This window comes from Schistocerca gregaria, chromosome X, assembly GCF_023897955.1.
Source record: "Schistocerca gregaria isolate iqSchGreg1 chromosome X, iqSchGreg1.2, whole genome shotgun sequence".
Lineage (NCBI taxonomy): Eukaryota > Metazoa > Arthropoda > Insecta > Orthoptera > Acrididae > Schistocerca > Schistocerca gregaria.
Window position 1 is genome coordinate 513,549,006 of NC_064931.1, and position 21,396 is coordinate 513,570,401.

At 39.2% G+C, this 21,396-nt stretch overlaps 1 protein-coding gene across 1 annotated transcript in view; it reads left to right on the forward strand.

Annotated features, from left to right (window-relative positions):
* Positions 1-6,192: 6,192 nt before the first annotated feature.
* LOC126297871 (pyruvate dehydrogenase E1 component subunit beta, mitochondrial) overlaps positions 6,193-21,396 on the forward strand; it is a 97,624-nt gene continuing 82,420 nt past the window's right edge. The window contains exons 1-4 of the mRNA XM_049989162.1: positions 6,193-6,956; positions 7,030-7,092; positions 11,696-11,902; positions 11,983-12,090. Of these exons, the coding sequence (XP_049845119.1) occupies positions 6,936-6,956; positions 7,030-7,092; positions 11,696-11,902; positions 11,983-12,090 (399 nt within the window). The 5' untranslated portion in view covers positions 6,193-6,935. The remainder of the gene's footprint in view (positions 6,957-7,029; positions 7,093-11,695; positions 11,903-11,982; positions 12,091-21,396) is intronic.

Below are 21,396 nucleotides of genomic sequence, written 5' to 3' on the forward strand. Positions count from 1 at the left end.
GTACTTCAATGCGAGATGCTTTTAACAATTTCCGCAACGAAATTCTGTCTTGGAATCTGGCAGAAAACCCAAAGAGATTCTTGTCACACATAAAGCACACCAGTGGCAAGACGCAATCAATACGTTCACTGCGCGATAACAACGGTGAAGTCACTGATGACAGTGCCAATAAAGCAGAGTTATTAAACACGGTTTTCCAAAACTCCTTCACCAAAGAAAACGAAGTAAATATTCCTGAATTCCAATCAAGAACAGCTGCCAAGATGAGGTACATAGAAGTAGGTATCCTCGGTGTAGCAAAGCAGCTTAAATCACTAAATAAAGGCAAGGCCTCCGGTCAATATTGTATATCAGGCAGGTTCCTTTCACATTACGCGGATGCAATAACTCCATATTTAGCAATTATTTACAACCGCTCGTTCACAGAAGGTTCTGTACCTAAAGACTGGAAAATTGCTCAAGTCACACCAATACCCAAAAAGGGAAATAGGAGTAATCCGCTGAATGGCAGGCCCATATAACTAACGACGATTTGCAGTAGGGTTTTGGAACATATGCTGTATTCGAACATTCAAATCATCTCGAAGAAAAGTGTGAGTGAAATCTTATGGGACTTAACAGCTAAGGTCATGAGTCCCTAAGCTTACACTACTTAACCTAAATTATCCTAAGGACAAACACACACACCCATGCCCGAGGGAAGGAGGGAGAACTCGAACCTCCGCCGGGAACAGCCTCACAGTCAATGACTGCAGCGCCTCAGACCGCTTGGCTAATCCCGCGCGGCTACCTCGAAGAAAACGATTTATTTACACACAATCAGCATGGATTCAGGAAACATTGTTCTTGAGAAAAACAACTATCTCTTTATACTCATGAAATAATGAGTGCTATCGACAAGGGATGTCAAATTGGTTTAATATTTTTAGATTTCCAGAATGCTTTTGACACCATTACTCACAAGCATCTTCCAACCAAACTGCGTGCCTATGGGATATCGCCACAGTTGTGCGGCTGGGTTCGTGATTTCCTGTCAGAAAGGCCTCCGTTGGTAGTAATACACGGAAAGTCTTCGAGTAAAACAGAAGTAATATCCAGCGTTCCCCAAGGAAGTGTTATATACCCTCTATTGTCCCTGATCTATTTTAACGACATAGGAGACAATCTGAGTAGCCGTCTTAAACTGTTTGCAGATGATGCTGCCATTTACCGACTTTTAAGGTCATCATACGACCAAAACGAATTGTAATATGATTTAGGTAAGATATCTGTGTGGTGCGAAAAGTGGCAGTTGACCCGGAATAAAGAAAAGTGTGAAGTTATTCACATGAGTAGTAAAAGAAATCCGCTAAATTTCGATTACGCGATAAGTCACACAAGTCTGAAGACTGTGAATTCAACTAAATACTTAGGGATTACAGTAACAAAAAACCCAAATTGGGACGATCACATAGATAATGTTGTGGGTTGAGCAAATCAAAGACTGCAATCATTGGCAGAACACTTAGAAGGTGCAACAGATCTACTAAAGAGACTGCTTACACCACACTTGTCCGTCCTATTCTGGAGTATTGCTGTACGGTGTGGGATCCGAATCAGGTGGGACTGATGGGTGACATCGAAAAAGTTCAAAGAAGGACAGCTCGTTTTGTATTATCTCGAAATACGGGAGATAGTGCCGCAGACATGATACGTGAATTGGAGTGGCAAGTATTAAAACAAAGGCGTTTTTCGTTGCGACGGGATCTTCTAGTGAAATTTCAATCACCAGTTTTCTCCACCGATTGCGAAGATATTCTGTTGGCACCCACCTTCATGGGGAGAAATGATCATCAAGATAAAATAAGAGAAATCAGGGCTTGTACAGAAAAATTTAAGTGGTGGTTTTTCCCGTGCACATTTCTAGAGTGGAACGGTAGGAAGACAGCTTGAAGGTGGTCATTGAACCCTCTGCCAGGCACTTTATTGTGAATAGCAGAGTAGTCACGTAGATGTAGATCCTTGTTCTCCATCTTGCAGGTGCTAATGTATATGCAACACCGGCGCAGTAGTCTAATTAATTTGACCTCTCCCAGCTTACACTGTCATCTTGTCATCATACACAGCCATGGCTTGCATGTTTGATCTGTATCAAGGATTCTCATTCGCTATAGATTTTGTTCGCAATAGTCGGGGGAACATGTTAAGCCATACTTTCACTCATAAAGTTGGTATGGCTCTGTAACGCGATAGTTAATACCACTCCTGTATGCGAATTCAGCCAACATCTCAGTATCCAAGTCACATAATTTTTATTTACATTCCAGTCAATATTTGTCTCTTTTCATACTTTAGGAATTCTCTCAATAAATCACTCTATGATACCAAAATTTTTACATCATTTAGTAATTGAATTTCACCTTTATTATCAGTACCCTTTTCCAAATACGAGTGATCAGCTATTAAATTCCCAAATCTTTCTATTATTTAGTAGGTGAATTTCACCTTTCTTATCAGTGCTCTTTGCCAGGTACGAGTGATCAGCTATTAAATTATCATAAATAGAGTTATGTTTAAGACACAACTCTTAAACTGACCACAGACAGTGCCATATCACAATTTCCTCCATAAATTGTCTGCTGAATGATAGGAAGTGTGGTAGTTAAAGGGGGGAGACGGTTGAGTGTAATATCCTAACTAATACAGATTTGTCGAATGAATTTAGGTGACATGACCATCTCTAAACTCCACAACCTCTGAAAATTCGATCATTGTTTGGGAACATGAAGTCCATGAATGACTACAAATGGTCTCCAAGTAGCCAAACATAATGATTTCCAGTCAATGATCGGTTCAGTGGAACCAGAGGACCCAGTCCATTCCATGTAAACACAGCCCACACCATTACAGAGCCACCCCCAGCTTGCACAGTGTCCTGTTGTTAACTTGGGTCCACGGCTTCGTGGGGTCTACGCCCCACTTGGACCCTACCATCAGCTCTTAAAAACTGAAATCAAGAATCGTCTGACCAGGCTACGGTTTTCCAGTCTTCAAGGGTCCATCTGGTATGGTCACGAGCCCAGGAGAAGCGCTGCAGCCAATGTCGTGCTCTTAGCAAAGGTTCTAGCATCTGTCGTCTGCTGCCCTAGCCCATTAACGCCAAATAGCGCTTCACTATCCTAATGGATCAGTTCGTTGTGCGTCCCTCAATGATTTCTGCGGTTATCTCACGCAGTGTTATTTGCCTGTTAGCACTGCCAACTCTACGCAAACGCTGCTGCTCTCAGTCACTGTGTGTGTGCTGTTTGCCATTGTATTGTGTGTGGTGAGAGGTAATGCCCCAAATTTGGTATTCTCGACACACATGACACTGTTGATTTTGGAATATTCAATTTCCTAGCGAGTTCCGAAATGGAACTTCCCATGCACGCAACTCCAACAACTATTCCGTATTCAAAGTCTGCTAATTCCCGTCATGCGGCCATAATTACGTCGGATACTTTTTCACACCAATCACCTGAGTATAAATGACAGCTCAGGTAATGCACTACTCTTTTATACTCAGTGTAAGCGATGCTACCGCCAGGACCGTCAATGGCGTGTTTAACCCTTCCTGACCTTTCAACGACGTCTTTACCTTGTGTGGAACCGTCAGCGGCTAATTTATAGTCACCAGTCGGCTATCAGCAGCTTAGGATTGCACCAGGTCAGTCACATCCCAGCATTTAACTAATCTGTTGTTGCAGGCGCATTTCGGGATCGGATCTTGTATGTTCACATAAATAACTCTACTGAGGGCTACCATGAACCTACTCATTTCCGCAACCCTATGAGTCCCAAAAACACTTTTTTTTATTTTCGCAAAATTTACCTTTATCATCACAGTAAACAACGAATACAAGAAGAAGTCGGCAAAAATGAAACAATCAGTTGTTTCAAGGAAGGAGTTTCACTTTGCAATCACTAGGACATACATTTTTCAACCAATCATCTTTTCATGACATATATTTGAATGCTATTTCACATTTTGCCTTGACACAATCCAACATCTCGAAACTTCCATGTACTCATAATGCTTAAAACAAATTATAGTCCTAAATAACACGGAAAAATTAGCCTCAAATTTAACAAACTTAAATCAGAAGTACAGACTGCTCCATCAGTAGTACAAAATTCACAATTATGTTGCAGTATCTTTAGATATGATTACTTTCACTGTCAACGATCTCCTCAATATGATCACTACGAAAGAACCAAGTCAAAATCTCCTAAAACACGTAGCACTATCTTTGCAGTGACTGTTGGTTTGAACACTATGAGCGACTGCTACGATCCACTACATTCACAGGAGTACCTCAGTGTACCACCAGATGTCGCAGTCTTGCAACAGCGTCAGTGGTTTAATGGGAAAGACGCTGTTGTTTCAAAAGAATTTAAAAAAATTGTGGATTTATTTAGAAAAAACTGGTGTTCAAAGGGTTAACATGTGTCAACTCGTTTTGGAAAGCGAGATCTTCAAAACTGTATATAATACACAGTATCCCAACATTAAGTGTTATACACTTTTATACTGTGAACCACTATACCCCTGAGACAAGACAGTAATGGCTTGGAGGAGAAAACTCAGGGAGAAGAGGGGGGGGGGGGGAGAACTAGTGTGACACTGTGGGGTGGCTCAGTTGCAGACTGTTTTGTGACTTCATTTCGAGTGTCTGACCTACTGGATGAATTTTCCAGTATGCAGTAAAGAGAGTCTAGTAGGGCACTCAGCCATTTGGACATGCACTCGTTAATCATCCATTAAGAAGAGGTACTCCTACATCCCACTTCCAGAGGATATAGCTGATAGATAGGGCTGTATTAGTGTCAAAAATATAGATTGTGAATTCTGTTTTGCATGGCCACTGCTGGCTTGTGAGAGAAATTACAAGACACATCCTGAGTATCTGAAAAAATATAGAATTGCTGATGTTTGTGTATTTTATAACTTTGACAGCATATATATATATATATATATATACTCAACAACAACAAAGCGACGTGTCGTGAAGAAATTATCTGAGTGGGACAGAAATTGGTAGATATGAAGCATATGTACAGACTGGTCGTTGGGGCTCAGTTTGAAGTGGGACTCATCACTGAGGACAATTTCACTCCAGGTAATCAGATTCCAGGCCAAAGACGCATTTGGAGACCAGTGGGATACAAACCAAGCTGTCGCCTACCATACAGTGTGACAACTGGAGTGATGATCTGGGGTGAGGTGCCATTTCGTTTCATAGCAGGAACCCTCTGGTCCGTATCCATGTCAAACTTACAGTACAGTGGTACGTCAACGATATTCTATGCCCCATTTTGTTGCACTTCGTGGCAAGCCACCCTGGGCTTGCATTCCTGCAAGATAATGCCTGTCCAAACACAGCGAGAGTTTCTACTGCTTGTCTTTATGTTGGCCAGAAATGTCACCTGATCTCTTCCCAATTGAGACAGTTTAGAGGATTATGGGCACAGCCCTCAAATCAGATTGGGATTTTGATTATCTAACACACCAAACGGGCCGAAATTGGCACCATGATCCTCAGGAGAACATCCAACAACTATTTTTTTACCAAGAAAAATTGCGAAATAGCCCTATGTTTTCAGAAGTTAATTTATTTAGACAACCATTTTCGGTATCTCAATGATGCCATCTTTTGGCCCCAATGCACTCCATATACAGACGGCTGGATACATCAGTAGTTGTGTGCTAGTGCCATCAGTATCTCGATAACGTGAATTTGTCTTTGGAGTGTTTACTTCGAAGGTTTGACAATAGCTCCGAATTAAACAATACAAAGAAGAATTCATGGTATCCAGGTATTGATGGCTCCAGAATGCAAGTATCGATATATCTGATTGTACATGGCGTGCATAGGGAGCCAATGGACAGATAATAAATAATAAAATAAATTTATTTATATATTTATTGGCGCATGTAAAAACCGCATACGTTTGTGGAAAGTTGAAAGTACAGAACGCAGAGGCTGGGATAAGAAGACAGCTGCTTATAATTCGTTGATTTTTTTTAAAAAAAAAGGACCCTACAGCAGAAAGATTAATGGTAATAAAAAATTGGGGTCTGATTACCACAAAGTCAAGCAAATGAAAGAGATCTCTATTCGATCTGAGATATTTTATTTGCCATCGCGAAATATTTTTTTCAGAACAGTGTGCATAGCTTTGTAACATCATCTCTTGAATAGTGCAGTCGAGAAATTCAAATCTTTATTAGTTATACCTGTTGTTGTGAATCGTAACGTCACTGTAAACCTCGTGTCGTATTACGTTAGGAGCTGTGAGCTTCGATGAATAATTATATGTTATTATCTCCATTCTCAAATAATTCCAGCCGTCTTCCCTTTCGCCGTGCAACTAGCTTAATAAATGAAAGGGGGGAAAGCTGCTATCGTTTAACGTGACGGTGTCTTCACCTTTAAGATCTTTCTTTGCGCCTCTGACGCTTTTCTTTTCTTCTCTTTTCTTTTATTTTTCTTTTTTGCAAAAACACGTAGCGAACACTGATCACAGAAGTATTTCGTACACTTAGAATTAGCGTCCTAAACTGAAAATAAAATATTATTTGAGAGAGCTTAGCCACTTAATTATTTGCTAGGTTGGCAGCCAGTAGATTGATAATGCATAGTTTTCTGTGTGGATATTTCTTCAAGTCGTTACATTGACATTTTAACTGTGCAGATATGAGCACAGACAAGTTGTAGCGTGTTTGCTGGTCGTATATCTTTGCTATAAGCTCTCATGTGGTAGGGGCGTGATCGTATTGTATTGTGGTTGGATGAGGTAAAGTGAGGGGGAGGGAGTCGAGGATACATAGGCTACTGACTTTTTTTTAAGTAGTTGTGTCTTACGCCCTTGGTTTAACCTGAAGTTGTAGGTTAGGTTGCAGACGTTGAGAAATAATGACAACCAAGATGTTGCTGGTAATTGTTATTTAAGATTTTTTTTGTATCAATGTGTATATCGTAAAACTAAGTATAATATTTCTTATTGCAGCCAGCCGCAAGAATTGCAACGAGAAGGCTATTGTCAACGTCTGCAGCCGCAAGTGCTCAACAAGTAAGTTTCTGCGTTAAAAGTAACATTACATTTGTTAGTTAAGGTCTTACGTGTATAAAATTAATGAAATTTGTCGACCACAATTTTTAACGTTATGTTCAAGTTTTGCCACTGGAATAGTACTTCAGGTCCCATAATGTAAGGGCCGGGCCCCACGATTTTTTATTATAATTGTCGGAGGGCGCGGTAAGATCAATTGTTAATGACAAGCCTTCAGGTATCACGTTATAACACTGTCTGTAAAGTGTTAATGAAGTTACGCTTGGATGGAAGGTACCTGTGAGCAGTAAAATATTTGGTGTTTGATGTCTTCTTCAGTATTCGCTCACGGAAGATGTGTTAAAACAATAAAAACTTTTTATCCCGGAGGCGAACAGGCGTTGAATACAGATATTCTTGGTGTACAGCGAACGTGTGTTGGGAATGAGATTTCCCCACAAAGTGTTGTGGTCTTGGCTTACAGTTGTAAATAGAAGAAATGTTAAGACTTGGGTAGTTGTTGACGTACCAGTTTCTGCAACTATTAGTAAATTGCAGATTTTTTCAGTGTTCTTTACGAACTATTAGAAACGTAGTCTAGATTTGGTGATATGTGAACACTGGAGAATGATACTTGTCACCTTTGTTGGTCTTGGCAACACCTATATATGGAAAATACAGTGAAGTCAGATATGTACACCACAGGAAAAGTCTGAGGATAAGTAAGCAAATGCTACTGTCACAGGGATAGATCATGTTAAAATTGTAGTTAAACTAATTTCATTTGCGCGGTACAACTATGAGCATTAGGTATTTGCATAGTGTCTTGTGCATATATTCATTTAATCATTAGGTATGGTACAATTACTCTGGAGTCAAAACATTAGAAAAATTTTAGTAAGAGTTACGAATTGGATACCCCTTGCTTTCTCAATATGACATGGCTGTAAACATTAGGCTGTGTTACCAATGACTTAGTTACTGCTACATTTCTTTGCTTCACCAACTCACAATCTTATTGTCACCTTTCAACCTAACTGAAACAGTGGGCTGAACTACAGCTCAGTCTGTTACCACAACCAAAATATTGGGAGGCTCCAATGCCACACTTTAACCAAAATTTTAGTGTTATGATAGCACTCTCAAAGTAATAATTAAATCTACCTTTAATTATTCAAAAAACTATTAATCTTAACTACCCCCCTCCCCTCTCTCAAACTAAACTCCGCACTGTCGAGGCATCACACACCACAACAACCTTACATCACGGGTCAAAGCTGACAGGCGGAATTGGATGCTTCCATTGACCCGTATACACAAGCTAAACATGACAAAAGACCCAGTAAGTTCTTACACCTGGAAAGTAAACATAAATTACAAACTCAAATTATAGATACCAGGGATTAAAGCTGAAAAATAAATTGTCTGAAGTGATTTGAGAAATATTTCAAATGGGCACCTTTTCTAACATATTAGAAAATATTATTGCATGGCTAGGGAATATTGAACTGAAATACAGTATTGTAATAAAAATACCATATATTGCAGGTGCAAAAATACTGTTGTATAAACGGTAATAGACATATGTATACTCTACGAACCACTGTGAAGTGCATGGCAGATGGGTGCATTCCATTGTGTCATTCATTAGGCTTTTTTCCACTCCATTCACCCAGAATGACTGAATGCCTGTTTGCTCACTGTACTTAATCTAATCTTGTCTTCACAATCCCTATTTTAGCGATAAGTAGGGGATTGAGGTATAGAGGAAAGTTCCATATGAATTGTCGGCTTTGACCAGTGACATAGAAAATGTGCGATGAATGCCACAAAGAATAAGGTGACTATAATGTGATGTTATTGGCAGTTTTATTTCAAACTGGCTAAGCTATAGATCAGTCAGTCATTACTACCAGATTTCTTTAGTATTACGTTTGTTAACTTCGCCAGCTCACAGCCACGTCGCGCTAAGCTATAGATCAGTATGTCATTACACTCAGTTTTTTTTTCATATATGTTGGCTTCGCCAACTAACAACAAAACTTTGAATATATGCATGAAGAGGTGATGTGGCAGCAGCCATTAACCCCTTAATGTTGGGCATCACAAATTTGCGTCATACCAGTGTTGCTCCAATAAGTGTAAGGTTAACTGTTTTTGTGTGGCAGTACTGGTAGGTACAGATTCTATGTGAAGCTTCCAACACCTCTGACATGTGCTGCCATATCCTGGGTGTTTCTTGTACCTCTTCCTTGAAGAAATTTTTTCAGGCATTAAGGGATTGACTTTGTCAGTGGCCAAAGCCGAAGACTCGTATTGAACATTCCTTTTGACCTGGGGCTTGTAGTATATTCCTAGAGTCATCATTTAGAGCTAGTTCATGAAATTTTGTAAGTAGGCTTTCTTGGGATAGTTTGTCTATTTTCAAGAGTCTGAGTTCAGCTCTTTCAACATCTCTGTGTGAGTGAAACAACCTGTGACCATTTGTGCTGTCCCTCTTTGTATACATTCACTATCACCTATTAGTCCTGTTTGGTACAGGTCCCACACACATGAGCAATATTCTTGAATGGATCACACGAGTTCTTTGCAAGAAATCTTCTTTGTGGACTGATTGCATTTTCCTAGTATTTTACCAATAAAGTGAAGTCGTGCTCACAGTTGAGCCGATGTGATTGTTCATTTTTATATCCCCACAAATTGTTACACACAGTTATTTGTATGAACTGACACATTCCAGCTGTTATTTGTTGATATTATAGTTACAGGATACTATGTTTTTTCATTTTGTGAGAGGCACAGTTTTACATTTCTGAACACTTAAATCAAGGTACCAGCATTTGCACCACTTTGAAATCTTACCAAAATCTGATTGAACATTTATACATCTTTTTCAGACAGTGCTTCATTATAGATGGTTGCATCATCTGCAAAAAAGTCGAGGTTTACTATTAATTTTGTCCTTAAGATCATTAATAAATGACGTGAACGGCGAGGTTCCAACAGACTTTCCAGGTGCACTCCTGAAGTTACTTTTACATTTTGTGATGACTCTTCATCCAAGATTACATGTTGTGCCCTCCCTGCCAAGAAATTCTCAATCCAGTCACAGAGTTCGCTTGATACGCCATATGACCACACATTTGGTAATAAGTTGTTGATGGATAAATGTGAATACATAGTTCCATTTCGTGGTGTTATATTAACAAGGGAAATTAACTATTGATAGAACTTTAGAGAATTGGGGTGTGTGTGTGTGTGTGTGTGTGTGTGTGTGTGTGTGTGTGTGTGTGTGTGTGTGTGTGTGTGTGTGTGTCTACTGAAGTCATGGGAAGTGCTTTGCAAACCTAGTCAAAATTATTGGGATATTAGGGCACAGTTTTTGAACCAGTAGAATACCTCAAAGTGAGGCAAATCTATAATAATTACTGTGCCCTTACCTCATGTACAGTCATTTAAGGACAGCGATACCCTGCCACATTGTGATGCACAATGTTGAAAAGTGATTTCCAGATATTTCAAGTTAGATTAAATTCAACAGGACATACTTAGCTGTGGCATGGAGTGATATTCTGACTGTGCAGAACCTCATTTTCCAAAAACTGAGCTGTGTGTAAACAAACAGTGTTGTTCATGTATTGCTGTACAAATATTTAAAGGGGGAAGCGGAAATAATTTTCCAGTTGCATAAATGTAAATGCCAGAATAAAGTGTTTGAGGTCTTAAATCTGTATATTTGAGCTGTTGACAGATTACTTGGAAATCATACATACAACAGTGCCGTCCTGATCATACGTCACCTTGCCAGCACAATGTGCAGGTGTTGGTTTGTTTCATATTCATTGTTCTTACCTGGTCTGTATTCTGATTATCCACATTACCAAAACAGTGCACCCCCATTTATGTGTATTGAAGTGAACATTAGTTACGAGCCAATTTTTAAAAACTGAACAAAAGAAGCTGGTGCATCACAGCTATCTTAGATTACACAAAAGTGCGAAAATATCATTTGTCTGCATTCTTTGTAAACTTGGATTTGTTTGGTACAAAAGACCGTCCTATTTCCCCTGTTCATAGCACCTACATCAGACAGGTAGATCTTACCCCTTCAGCACCCAACATCCCTTTCAGTATAGTCGGTGTTTCTTTCCTTCCTCAGAACACTGACCTGATAAAGAGTAAAGAAAAGGTAAGTAGAGTTTAGAAATTGGCACAGAGAAACAATTTAGATTTCTCCCTTGTGAGGTTAAGGAAGGTCATGAATGCATTGTTTGCGATGTAGATTAGAGTTAAAAAAGATCATAGACCTTTTTAGAACGTTAGCCATTAAGGGTGGGATTTTTTCCTAGACCATTGTTTACCAAGAATGCTGCTACTTTATGAAAACTGAAAAAAATAGTAGTATGTAGCCTTCAGGAGGAACCCATTTAACTGCCACAGGGAGTGTCTGTTTCAGTATAGAGTTCTGCTTCCTGATTCATTGAACAGGATGGAAACCAACTATATTGTTTCTACCCCATTAAAAAATTCTTCAGTGATGCCTTATTGCTTAACTTTGGTTGCGTATTTAGTTGTTGCATTTTATTCATCCACTGACTCTTGCTAAATTAATTTACTTTAACAGATGACTGTTCGTGATGCACTGAATTCTGCACTTGATGAAGAGATGGCGAGAGATGAAAGAGTATTTATTCTTGGTGAAGAAGTTGCACTTTATGATGGAGCATACAAAGTGTCTAGAGGTCTTTGGAAAAAGTATGGTGACAAGAGAGTTATTGACACACCAATCACAGAAATGGGCTTTGCTGGACTCGCCGTGGGAGCAGCAATGGTGTGTTTCTGTGCATAGTATTCGTGATAGACTATTGGATAATTAGTTTAGAAAACTGCTATATTTGCTCCATGTTTCAGGCGGGTTTGCGGCCTATATGTGAATTCATGACATTTAATTTCTCCATGCAAGCAATTGACCAGGTTATAAACTCTGCTGCCAAGACATTTTATATGTCTGCTGGTTCGGTAAGTGTACACTATTATCTTATGCTTTTCAGTCACCAGTTCATTTTCTATGGTCTCATACTGAAAAGTTTCCATTTGATGTAGCAGTTGTTTGTGATCAGTAATTCAGTTTTTGAAACAAGCATGTGCACATTTATAAAAATCGTAATTTTTCAGGATCTCTTTCATGAAGCGTAATAAAGTTATCTACAATATTCTATCTAGGCTAATGGTAGGTGGTGCACCTATTAACCTCATTAAAAAGGGGAAAATGTCTGGTGTAAATAATAGCATTAATAATGAAGATTCATTTGCTAATAGCTGAATTTTTGAGAGATTATGTTGTGATGTTTACTATTCGTACATCTAGAAATAAAGAAATGATTTAATTTTTATTAGGTTATCAAAGAGGCCAGAGTAGAATTTGTGGCATCTCAAAATGGAGAGGAGGAGGATCTTAGCGTTTAACGTCCCGTCGACAACAAGGTCATTAGAGACAGAGCGCAAGCTCGGGTGAGGGAAGGATGGGGAAGGAAATCGGCCGTGCCCTTTCAAAGGAACCATCCCAGCATTTGCCTGAAGCGATTTAGGGAAATCATGGAAAACCTAAATCAGGATGGCTGGAGACGGGATTGAACCGTTGTCCTCCGAATGCGAGTCCAGTGTGCTAAGCATCTCAAAATGTCAGACTTAAAGCTTTAAGGTTCACATTAATCAGCATAAAGAAAGAAAATAAAATGCCTGTTGATCAGCAATAAAATTTCGTGTATTTATCACAGGACGGTGAGTCAGGGTCAAATGGACATATAGATACCAGATGTTAGCTTTGTCCTGTAACAGAATGTGACATTGTACTGGTATAAACAGAAAGGCAGCAAAACAGTGACAATATTTATTTGGCATTAGTATTAGTTTTTGAAATGTAGGCTGCAGTGACACAATTCTGTATCGTAGCCCAAGGTGTAGGTTAGATTGAAAGGTGACTGTATAGTTGTGGGTTTGTGAAGCAGTCAAGTGCTTCAGTTAATCTGTGAAACATGTGCCTAGTTATTGGGCTCAAACTGTAGAAACGTCTACTGCGTTCAGCAGATTTGGTGCCTTCTGCATTTATAAATATACTTCACAGACCACTTTGAAGAGCACAGTGGAGGGTATGTGGTACCAGTATTAACCACTTTTTACTATTCCATTTTCACCTAGGACAAGTAGGAAAAATGACTGTCTTTTGTATGCAACTTACTTTGTCATACATTTTCAGGGTTACTATATGAGTCATACTATGAGGCAGCAAATCTGTTAGTCTTCCTCGAATACCAGTTCTTTAAATTTATGAATAATATTTTGCAAAATAGATGCTGCCTTTCTTCGGAAGATTTCCACTTAAGTTTATCAATAATCTACAAAACACTATTGTATGAGCTATACTGGCCTGTTGTGATCTTAGTCATAAACTTCGGTGTGTTTCCTCATACAAAGAAATTTGTGGCTGGATGTGATCTGTATTGTAATAGAGAGAGATTGACAGACTTGCATATAGCTATTTTGCAGAACTCCTGGAACCTCATTTCAGTGATGCAGTTTACACTGACTCAAAAGGGAACTAAACTACATAATATTACTGCAAAGCTGGTAAAATTGATCTTTGCTGTTTTGTAGATACATTGCATTGAAATAAAATAGTTATTGATGTGCAACTGCTGAGGTACCTGTGATACAACAGTTCTATTATGCACAGATGGGCATGCAGGTGGTATTAGGATGGACCCTGTAACTTGGGGGATTTATCCATCTCATTTCCAATTGACAAGCTTACAGTTCCAAAGCATTGAGTAGCCATATTCACTCAGTCTGCAGGATCATCTTGGCAGTATTAGTATTTTGTAGGTATAAAGTAAATGTAAAACAAAGAAACTGTATACAACAAATAAGTTACAATGTGTTTGTAATTGCTGAAAGAGAAGTAGCAACATTTTGGCTGCTATGAGCCATAGATAGCTTCACCATTATTGCTCCACTAGCTGTGTCTCAGCTAACTATTCCTATCCTTTCTTTTTATTCCAAACTTGGGCATACACTGAGATGGTTAGAAGTATTTATTTACATTCATAATAATGTGGTTGGTAGTTGTATACATACTCATGTAGCTTAAAACTAGTTTGAGAGACAGGTAGATGAGACAGATCCATATCACAATAGGTCACATAAATGACCATTGGTCTGGTACACTGGCCAGCTGAGTGTAGTTTTTATGTGGGTTTTTACTCTTGTTTAGGCAAATGCTGGACTGGTTCCTAGTATTTGCCTCATAAAATATTATACATTTAAAATATGAAACACAGAATCAAGTTCTCACAATTCACAGCAAAGTGATGCACTAGACTTCAATCACTTAGATGAACTTATCACTGTGGCGACAAGCAGGGCTACTGTTTACAAAGTTCAGATAAAAATAAATTTGCTAAATCACAAGAAGTCCCCCCCCCCCCTCCCCCCAAAGTGGCAACACAGTGTGAAGTGTGTCCATGAGAAGTTCTTCAGTCAATACAGGTGTGCAGCTGAGCTATAATGTGTGAATCTCTCATCTTCTACAATGATTGAGTTTCATATTGAGACTGAAACTATCACAGACAAGTAGCTTGCCTTTTGTAATTTGACTATACTTTTATGAATAAAGGATTTAAGTATGCCAGCAATGAGACTAGTAATGGTGCTAACACAAACACAGACAGAGAGACAGACAGAGAGACAGACAGAGAGACAGACAGAGAGACAGACAGAGAGACAGACAGAGAGACAGACAGAGAGACAGACAGAGAGACAGACAGAGAGACAGACAGAGAGACAGACAGAGAGACAGACAGAGAGACAGACAGAGAGACAGACAGAGAGACAGACAGAGAGACAGACAGAGAGACAGACAGAGAGACAGACAGAGAGACAGACAGAGAGACAGACAGAGAGACAGACAGAGAGACAGACAGAGAGACAGACAGAGAGACAGACAGAGAGACAGACAGAGAGACAGACAGAGAGACAGACAGAGAGACAGACAGAGAGACAGACAGAGAGACAGACAGAGAGACAGACAGAGAGACAGACAGAGAGACAGACAGAGAGACAGACAGAGAGACAGACAGAGAGACAGACAGAGAGACAGACAGAGAGACAGACAGAGAGACAGACAGAGAGACAGACAGAGAGACAGACAGAGAGACAGACAGAGAGACAGACAGAGAGACAGACAGAGAGACAGACAGAGAGAGAGAGAGAGAGACAGACAGAGAGACAGACAGAGAGAGAGAGAGAGAGAGAGAGAGACAGAGAGACAGACAGAGAGACAGACAGAGAGACAGACAGAGAGACAGACAGAGAGACAGACAGAGAGACAGACAGAGAGACAGACAGAGAGACAGACAGAGAGAGAGAGAGAGAGAGAGAGAGAGAGAGAGAGAGAGAGAGATATGATGTATACTGCTGAATTCAGAATTCATGTGATGTGGAAATTGAAGTACATAAGTGATAAGTTGGCGTCTACCACCTTTTCTATGTTTAAAAATTCTGTTTTCAGTAGACTATGTAGATCGGTATTGAATAGACCTCAGAGTTCACCTTAAATATCTGGTGGTGACAATTATTACTAACAAATGAGGACACCATTATACCACATGTGCTGAGTGAGATGGTGAAGTGGTTAAGGTATTGAATTTGTTCTCAAGGCAAGTTGGGTCCATACTCATTTCTAGCTATCCCAATTTCTGTTTTCTCCAATTTCCCTGTATTGGTTAAGGCAAATTTTAGCCTAGTTTCTTAAACAGGCCACTGCGACTTCCTTCTTCCATCCTCCTCCAACTGAAATGTTGCTCTGTCATTGAGGAAAGACTAATTTTGGTTTGCTCTCTGCAGGCTTGGTACTTTCTTCATCGGAAACCTTATAGTTTGGAATCTGTTTCTGATACTACACAAAAGAAAAGAGGTTAAAGCTGAAAATGTGGGTGCCTCCCCACTTAAAACTTGGTTGTGAGCACCTAGTCTCAAAACAAATGCTCCTGTCAAAATAAGTTTATTTCTTATACATTCTTCATTGTCACCATTGAGCAAGAGGTTCTGTCAGATATTGTGACATTAACACCATTTTCCCTCACTAATTGGAGTACAGTCTGTAATGTTCCTGGGCCTCATCTATGAGGTGAACAGTGCCCTGCCTACAGCACCAGAAGGATGTAGAAATAAGCTCTGAAGCTTCTCAGCATTCTTAAATTTATGAGATGGGTAGATCACCTGTGTTTTCATCCCTGGCTATATTTCCTACACGCTAGAGATGGGCACAATTTTTGATCATGGCGATCTTAGGTGCAGTGCACTTTTTATGTATTTGGCTTGCTTGTAGAGCATACACAAAAGCTCTAAACATGTGTCTAACCTGATGAACTTTCTGTGAGTCTTGAAACTGTAGCTGCTGCTTATAGTGTGGCATGCATAGAAATTACAATCATTCCCACAGTGAACATGGACAGAAGTGTAGTTGCCTATAAGCCTAAAAAGTGCTCCTATCAAAAATCCTAAAAGTGTCCAGTTCATCTGGGATTTGTATGAAGAGTTAAGAGGGAGACAAGTATGAAATAGTTTTTGGGGCTGGATTGAATTGGTGTGACTTTCAAAGCATTAGAATATCTTAAGACTTGATTAATCAAATACAGCAGAATTAGCCTTCATATTGTGTGTTTCAGAACATTATTTCAAATGTGCACAGCATTTTTCAGTTTATATATACTGATATTGTCAAGGAGGATAAGTTGCTATATTTTTAGTTTGTTTTTCTGGGACACATCTTCAGGATTTTTCTTCATAATAATTACAATTTTTTATTATGGGTTTTATTCAAGCCTGGAGTTTTATGTGTAAATGAGGCATAAGCAGAATGTGAAAGTCGTCTATCAAGATTTGACTGAAGTATTTCAGAAAATCCTCATTGTGTAAAATATTCTTGATGTCCTTGCTGTGTTTCGTATGAATAACATAGTATAAGCCATCTACATCATACTGTTATCGTAATGGGAAAACTGCATGTTGTAACTGCTCCTCTAAGGTGATATAACATGAAATAAGTTGAAATATCATTTTGATGTCACACAGATGCAGAGGAATTAATATATTTTTAATCAAAGATTAAGTTATGCAAACATCTGTGCATATTTCTCTTTAACCTCCAGGAATCTAGTACAAATTTGTGGTAACTACTAAGGTCCTGGTGAAATTTGTTTCTGAAATTTGTCATTTTTTCTTGACAGTGAGCAGATGCATAGGAGATAAACATCACAATTTTATTTGTATGTACAAGGCTGTGCTCTCTCCCAGATTGCTACATTGTTCTGCATTTTTGTATTAGTATTTAAAAGTCAAGCATAATTAAGGAAATGAATAAACAGAAAGAGAGAATGTCACCAATCACTAGAAACTGCTGTCAAGATTTCTCAGCAAACAAAAATGATTGACTTTTGCACAGTGTACCATATGTAGTCTGTTCATGAAATTTACAGTGGAATGTCCCAAATTCAACATTGGGACATTGTTTTAAAGGGTAGAATCCCCAGGTACCACAAAACAGCTCCAGACACAAGAGCGCCATCTCAGCAGTGTGGAGTGTCTCCTGATATGTAATCTCCAGCAACAGCTCAAAGACTTTAAAAATGTTGGTCATCAGACAAAAGTAACCACTCACATCCAGTATTGTATTGATGCACTCCAATGCATATACAATTTTTCATAGGAGAATTTGATCGAATACTTCTCTATACTCATTGTTATATTGCTGCGATATCTCTCTCTCTCTCTCTCTCTCTCTCTCTCTCTCTCTCTCTCTCTCTCTCTGTGTGTGAGTGTGTGTGTGTGTGTGTGTGTGTGTGTGTGTGTGTGTGTGTGTGAACACTTTCGGTTTACTGTTGTTCATAATCCTCCATATAGACTCAACTTTGCCCAATCCTATTTTCATCTATTTCCAAAACTTAAGGAACAGCTTTGAGAACTTCACTTTGATGGTGATGAAACTGTGCAAGTGGACATGTGGTTGTGGCTTTGACAAAGTCAAAAATTCTACAATGACAGTATCAACAAACTGGTCTCTCGGTGGGAGAAATGGGTTTGTTGCCAGAGTGTATACATTGAGAAATAAATGTGTAGGCATGAAGAGTAAAGAAGTAGGATGTAAATAAAGTTTTAACCCTGCAGTAGTTGCATCATGTTTTGTATTGTTAGTAGTCACTGCGGGCAGTCAACATGGAGAAAAATCAATGAAGTAATTGTGAATATGTTATGTTTAAATTGTAGTGAGAGCTTGGGTTTGGTCTGAAACCAGCTGATAAAACAACAGGTATGGAAAATCTCTTTAGGCCATTAGCAGTATGAATTAGTAAAGAATTGATACCTTCAACATTCATTGTTGTTGTTGTTGTTGTTGTTGTTGTTGTTGTTGTTGTTGTGGTCTTCAGTCCTGAGACTGGTTTGATCCAGCTCTCCATGCTACTCTATCCTGTGCAAGCTTCTTCATCTCCCAGTACTTACTGCGACCTACATCCTTCTGAATCTGCTTAGTGTATTCATCTCTTGGTCTCCCTCTATGATTTTTACCCTCCACGCTGCCCTCCAATGCTAAATTTTTTATCCCTTGATGCCTCAACATGTCCTACCAACCAGTCCCTTCTTTTTGTCAAGTTGTGCCACAAACTCCTTTCTCCCCAATTCTGTTCAATACCTCCTCATTATCTATGTGATTTACCCATCTAATCTTCAGCATTCTTCTGTAGCACCACATTTCGAAAGCTTCTATTCTCTTCTTGTCCAAACTAGTTATCGTCCATGTTTCACTTCCATACATGGCTACACTCCATACAAATACTTTCAGAAACGACTTCCTGACACTTAAATCTATACTAGATGTTAACAAATTTCTCTTCTTCAGAAACGCTTTCCTTGCCATTGCCAGTCTACATTTTATATCCTCTCTACTTCGAACATCACCAGTTATTTTACTCCCTAAATAGCAAAATTCCTTTACTACTTTAAGTGTCTCATTTCCTAATCTAATTCCCTCAGCATCACCCGACTTAATTTGACTACATTCCATGATCCTCGTTTTGCTTTTGTTGATGGTCATCTTATATCCTCATTTCAAGACACTGTCCATTCCGTTCAACTGCTCTTCCAAGTCCTTTGCCGTCTCTGACAGACTTACAATGTCATCGGCAAACCTCAAAGTTTTTACTTCGTCTCCATGAATTTTAATACCTACTCCAAATTTTTCTTTTGTTTCCTTTACTGCTTGCTCAATATACAGATTGAATAACATCAGGGATAGGCTGCAACCCTGTCTCACTCCCTTCCCAAACACTGTTTTCCTTTCATGCCCCTCAACTATTATAACTGCCATCTGGTTTCTGTACAAATTGTAAATAGCCTTACACTCCCTGTGTTTTACCCCTGACACCTTCAGAATTTGAAAGAGAGTGTTCCAGTCAACATTGTCAAAAGCTTTCTCTAAGTCTACAAATGCTAGAAACATAGGTTTGCCTTTTCTTAATCTTTCTTCCAAGATAAGTCGTAAGGTTACTATTGCCTCACGTGTTCCAACATTTCTGCGGAATCCAAACTGATCTTCCTCAAGGTCCACTTTTACCAGTTTTTCCATTCGTCTGTAAAGAATTCGCGTTAGTATTTTGCAGCTGTGACTTATTAAACTGATAGTTCGGTAATTTTCACATCTGTCAACACCTGCTTTCTTTGGGATTGGAATTATTACATTCTTCTTGAAGTCTGAGGGTATTTCGCCTGTCCCACAAATCTTGCTCACCAGCTGGTAGAGTTTTGTCATGACTGCCTCTCCCAAGGCCGTCAGTAGTTCTAATGGAATGTTGTCTACTCCCGGGGCCTTGTTTCGACTCAGGTCTTTCAGTGCTCTGTCAAACTCTTCACACAGTATGTTATCTCCCATTTCGTCTTTATCTACATCCTCTTCCATTTCCATAATATTGTCCTCAAGTACATCGCCCTTGTATAAACCTTCTATATACTCCTTCCACCTTTTTGCCTTCCCTTCTTTCCTTAGAACTGGGTTTCCATCTGAGCTCTTGATATTCATACAAGAGGCTCTCTTTTCTCCAAAGGTCTCTTTAATTTTCCTGTAGGCAGTATCTATCTTACCCCCTAGTGAGATAAGCCTCTACATCCTTACATTTGTCCTCTAGCCATCCCTGCTTAGCCATTTTGCACTTCCTGTCGATCTCATTTTTGAGACGTTTGTATTCCTTTTTGCCTGCTTCATTTACTGCATTTTTATATTTTCTCCTTTCATCAATTAAATTCAATATTTCTTCTGTTTCCCACGGATTTATATTAGCCCTTGTCTTTTTACCTACTTTATCTTCTTCTGCCTTCACTACTTCATCCCTCAGAGCTACCCATTTATTAGCACCTTTTTGTAGTTTCTGCAGTTTCAATCTACAATTCATAACCAATAGATTGTGGTCAGAGTCCACATCTGCCCCTGGAAATGTCTTAAAATTTAAAACCTGATTCCTAAATCTCTGTCTTACCATTATATAATCTATCTGAGACCTTCTAGTATCTCCAGGGTTCTTCCATGTATACAACCTTCTTTTATGATTCTTGAACCAAGTATTAGCTATGAGTAAGTTTTGCTCTGTGCAAAATTCTACCAGATGGCTTCCTCTTTCCTTTCTTCCCCCCAATCCATATTCACCTACTATGTTTCCTTCTCTCCCTTTTCCTACTGACGAATTCCAGTCACCCATGACTATTAAATTTTCGTCTCCCTTCACTACCTGAATAATTTCTTTTATCTCATCATAGATTTCCTCAATTTCTTCATCATGTGCAGAGCTAGTTGCCATATAAACTTGTACTAATGTAGTAGGCGTGGTGTTTGTGTCTATCTTGGACACAATAATGCATTCACTATGCTGTTTGTAGTAGCTTACCCGCACTCTTATTTTTTTTATTCATTATTAAACCTACTCCTGCATTACCCGTATTTGATTTTGTATTTATAACCCTATATTCACCTGACCAGAAGTCTTGTTCCTCCTGCCACCGAACTTCACTAATTCCCACTATATCTAACTTTAACCTATCCATTTCCCTTTTTAAATTTTCTAACCTACCTGCCCGATTAAGGGATCTGACATTCCACACTCCGATCCGTAGAATGCCAGTTTTCTTTCTCCTGATAACGATGTCCTCTTGGGTAGTCCCCGCCCGGAGATCCAAATGGGGGACTATTTTACCTCCGGAATATTTTACCCAAGAGGACATCAT